Source organism: Sinocyclocheilus anshuiensis, unplaced genomic scaffold (assembly GCF_001515605.1).
Source record: "Sinocyclocheilus anshuiensis isolate Anshui unplaced genomic scaffold, SAMN03320099.WGS_v1.1 scaffold430, whole genome shotgun sequence".
Taxonomy (NCBI): domain Eukaryota; kingdom Metazoa; phylum Chordata; class Actinopteri; order Cypriniformes; family Cyprinidae; genus Sinocyclocheilus; species Sinocyclocheilus anshuiensis.
This window is the reverse complement of record NW_015547641.1, coordinates 459,139-463,747: the sequence shown is the minus strand read 5'-3', so window position 1 is coordinate 463,747 and position 4,609 is coordinate 459,139. Positions and strand designations below refer to the sequence as shown.

The window sequence follows — 4,609 nt, the reverse complement described above, 5'->3', positions numbered from 1 at the left end:
GAGTTCACCTTCAAATCATGACGTCAAATTCACATTTCACTAAAGTCAATCACTGAAACAAGCACTCTGAGGAACGGTTTGGCTCAGTACGGTTTGTGTCAAGCCATTCATTAATATGGCTGTTTGATGAAGAGAAAGAGATCAAATGTTGTAGAAATAATAAACATGTCAAGAATCCGTAGAAGCGGAGGACTCTTATTATGTTTTTTAAGGACTATTATTATGTTGTAATGTTTGCTTGACCAATCAGCGGAGAGGGGCGTTTCACTCCCGCCCACAGGTAGAGATAGAATATTCAAGTAGTTTACTCGTTTTCTGTCCCTGAACGTAAAAATTAAAAATGAAGCAGAACTCTTGATTTTTCGTTTTGTTTGAACAAATGAAAAACGAAAATGTGCCGTTTTTTTCAATTTTGCTGATTTCAATATTAAATTAAAAAACGAATTATACGTAGGTACACGGACCGCATTGCTGTTTAATATGAACATTTATGGTTTTACGTGTAGGAACACTTATTAATGTAGTTGCAATAACTTTTTAAAATGACTGCGATCAAGGAGTGCTGAGGGAGTTTCAGCTCCTCTTGTGCTTAGATCAGCTCACGTCTCCACCAGCTGTGGGAAAAAGCAGTGTTGACTGCCCGGCAAACCCCAAAAGCCTGATCAGTGCTGGCCTGCTTCTGCTTAAGTGAGTTGTTTATAGCAATGTCCAGATTGTGACCAAAACAACTTAACCAAGGTAATTTTAATTGTCTGATGGCGGCAACACTATTGGCCCCATTATCAGTAGTTATGCAGGAGATTTTTCTTTCATCTATTTTCCATTCATGTATACTCTCCCGCAATGCCTCTTTCAGGTTGTCGGCTGTATGGCTTTCTGGCATGAAGCTTGTTTGTAGGCATTTCGATCCTAGTGTCCACTCTTTGCTGACATAATGTGCGGTCACTGACATGTAAGGCATCATGTTTCAGCTGGACCACATGTCAGTTGTCAGGGCCAAATATTCCACATCATCTAGCACTGCTGAAATATATGCTCTGATGACGTTGTACAACTTTGGGACTGTTTTATTGGGCATATATTTGAGAAGAATTTCCGACCTGGCAGCTCATACTGCTTGTCGAATGTTTGCAGCATGGCCTTAAATGCGCTCTTCTCTACCATATTAAAAGAAACCATTTATTTTGCTAGGTAGCAAATTACAGCATCAGTACACTGCTTCCATCTTTCGCTGTCACGCTTGTACTTTATACTTTTGGCAAAAGCCTCAGATATGGTTGGTTGGTCCCTAGCTGTTTTGTGAAGTTCAGTTGTTCGTGATGACATTGGCAATGAACTGTATTCCGCGGGATGGTGCACATGCAAATGGTCATGTAAATTTGTCGTCTGTCCATCTTTTGTGTGGATTACAAGAGCACAAATCCTGCACACCACTTCAGACGTGTCTCTTGGCTGTCCTCTTTCATTAGGTCTAAAGCCAAAATATTGCCAGATAGGCGAAGTATAGGTCCCTATTTTACCAACCAAGTTTGTCAATGCCATTATTAGATCACTATGCCTACTTCACACCAGGGTCCCGCAAACAAAAGTGATTGGCAGGTGGCATTTTGTGTGTTAACTTTATTTACGGGTTTGGTTATGGGCAAAATAAAGAACATGCGGGTCGGATCATAGGTGTTTGATAATAAATATATTACAAATTACAATAAAATACGATGCCAGATTGGTCGACATCGCCCAACCCTAGAGCGCACCCTGTTTATTTTCTTTATTTTACAAAAGCACATTGTTTTGTTGTTATTATGACTATACTCAGATAAAAGTAGACCCTTTGCGGTTTTAAACGATACCTTATTCGTATCTGAACGATCAAAAATTACAGAGTATTTTTAGTTCTTTTTGCGGTTCATCAAGAAAAAACATGACAGACCGCACCAGTGTGGTCTTCGACCCCAGAAGGTTAACAATAGTGACAGTTATAAAGTTTCAAGCAGTTTTAGATTTAGTTTGTTGTAATAGAAACGTTAGAGCTGTTGAATAATATAGATGAAGCAGCAAATAATAAGGGACACTTTTTTTCAACAAAATGTTTTAGATAATTTTGTAGTTGATCAAACATATTTAATAGTTATCCTTATAAAAACATGGGATTTGTTTCTATAATGTTTCAAAAATAATATTTTGAACATCAATGTAACTCATTCATGAAAAGTTTCAGGGAAGTATAATTTATAAAATTGCATCAAAAGGAAAAAAAAATTATCGAAATTGTCTACTCTGTTACAACAGGGTTCACTTTTATGTACTTTCGCGTATCTCTTTTTTTTCCAAGTTACTGACAAATGAACTGTTTTTGCTTTTATTTTAGAGTTTATTGACGAAAGTGAGGAGAATGAAGAATTAAATGAAGTTCAGGAGAAAAATCATGTCAAAACTGGAGAAAAACATTTGAGTTGCCCTCAAACCAAACAGAAAGATTTAAAGAAAAGAGGAGCCAAGAAATCTTTCACCTGCACTCAGTGTGGAAAGAGTTTGACGAGCAAATATAATCTTGATGTTCACTTGAGAATTCATACTGGAGAGAAACCATTCACATGTGATCAGTGCGGGAAGTGTTTCACACAATCGTTAAGCCTTAAGGTACACATGAAAATCCACACTGGAGAGAAACAGTACAAGTGTTCACAGTGTGACAAGAGATTCAGTCGGTCAGGAGACCTGAAGAAACACAAGTTAGTCCACACTGGAGAGAAACCGCACACATGTGATCAGTGTGGGAAGAGTTTCACACAAAAAGGAAGCCTTACGGCACATATGAGAGTTCATACAGGAGAGAAACTGTTCATATGTAATCAATGTGGAAAGAGTTTTGCACACTTAACACACCTTAAGGATCACATGAACATCCACACTGGAGAGAAACAGTACAAGTGTTCACACTGTGACAAAAGATTCAGTCGATCAACACATCTGAAGAAACACAAGGTAGTCCACACTGGAGAGAAACCGCACACATGTGATCAGTGTGGGAAGAGTTTCACACAAAAAGGAAGCCTTACGGCACATATGAGAGTTCATACAGGAGAGAAACTGTTCATATGTAATCAATGTGGAAAGAGTTTTGCACACTTCGCAAACCTTAAGGTACACATGAACATCCACACTGGAGAGAAACCTTATAAGTGTTCACACTGTGACAAGAGATTCAGTCAGTCAGGATACCTGAAAACACATGAGAGGATCCACACTGGAGAGAAACCGTACACATGTGATCAGTGCGGGAAGAGTTTCGCACGAAAAGGAAGCCTTATGACACATATGAAAGTTCATACAGGAGAGAAACTGTACACATGTAATCTTTGTGGAAAAAGTTTGAAATGCAAATATAGTCTTGATGGTCACATGAGAGTTCATACTGGTGAGAAACCATACACTTGTGATCAGTGCGGGAAGAGTTTCACACAATCAGTACATGTTAAAGAACACATGAGCATCCACACTGGAGAGCAACCTTATAAGTGTTCACACTGCAACAAGGGATTCAATAGGTCAGGAGACCTGAAAACACATGAGAGGATCCACATTGGAGTGAAACCTTATAAGTGTTCACACTGTGACGAGAGATTCAATAAGTCAACAAATCTGAAATCACATGAGAGGATCCACATTGGAGTGAAACCTTATGAGTGTTCACACTGTGACAAGAGATTCAGTGTGTCATCAAATCTGAAAACACATGAGAGGATCCACACTGGAGAGAAGCCGTATCACTGCACTGCATGTGGGAAGTGTTTCAATCGTTCATCTGCTCTACACAGTCATACAAAAAGCATTCACAGTAACTAGATCATCTACAGATCCAGCACTTTTAGATCTGATGCTGCCTTCTCATCAAACTTGAAACAATAATGCATTAAGCAATAGAATATCATCTGGATTAATCTGTTCTAACCAGTCATTACAAGTGATATGACAAAGAAACATTATCTAAAGTTTTCACAGTGAATAAAGTTTATCTTCATCTTCAAAACCAGCAGATTCAACTGTGAGATTCAGTTCAACTAAAAGATGGAGTTCCTCCCCAAACAACAATGTCAAAATGTTTTATTATTGCATATCATTTTGATTCATGATATAAATATCATTGTGTTTTCTTATGAGTTTCATATTATGTTCAATTGTCTTATAATGCATGTGTCACTTGTAGTTTGCTTACTCTTTCATGGAGGAAAGTAGAAGCTTTTTACAAACTCTTCTTGTTCAGGAAGCTGAAGAAGAGATTTTAACACTTTAAGAGAGACTGAGATTTATTTTTAAACTTGTTCTTTGTTGTTTTTAAAATGAGTGCGTTATTCTTCTGCTTAATGTATTTTGGAAACGCAGATGCAAGATATGCTGCCATGTAGCTTTGTAACTGATCCTTCTTTGCTTCTCTTGTAAGTAGGAATGGATACCTAAACCCGGTATTAAATGAGCCCTGGGGCTAAATTACAAAAGACTGTAGTATCAATAAGCTCTAATGTTAACTATCCATTCCTTCAACGGGGAAATCACGCGGCGGCGGGACATGCTTTTACATCAATGAGAGGTGGTGTACAGATGTAGATGT

The 4,609-nt window shown here is 38.1% G+C and overlaps 1 protein-coding gene across 2 annotated transcripts in view; it reads left to right on the top strand.

Moving 5' to 3' along the window:
- The window catches only part of LOC107701866 (gastrula zinc finger protein XlCGF57.1-like), a 40,706-nt gene extending 36,675 nt beyond the window's left edge, over positions 1-4,031 (top strand). For both annotated transcript variants that reach the window (XM_016504004.1, XM_016504005.1), the window contains one exon: positions 2,492-4,031. In XM_016504004.1, the coding sequence (XP_016359490.1) occupies positions 2,492-3,846 (1,355 nt within the window). In that variant the 3' untranslated portion in view covers positions 3,847-4,031. The remainder of the gene's footprint in view (positions 1-2,491) is intronic.
- The last annotated feature ends 578 nt before the right edge of the window (positions 4,032-4,609 follow it).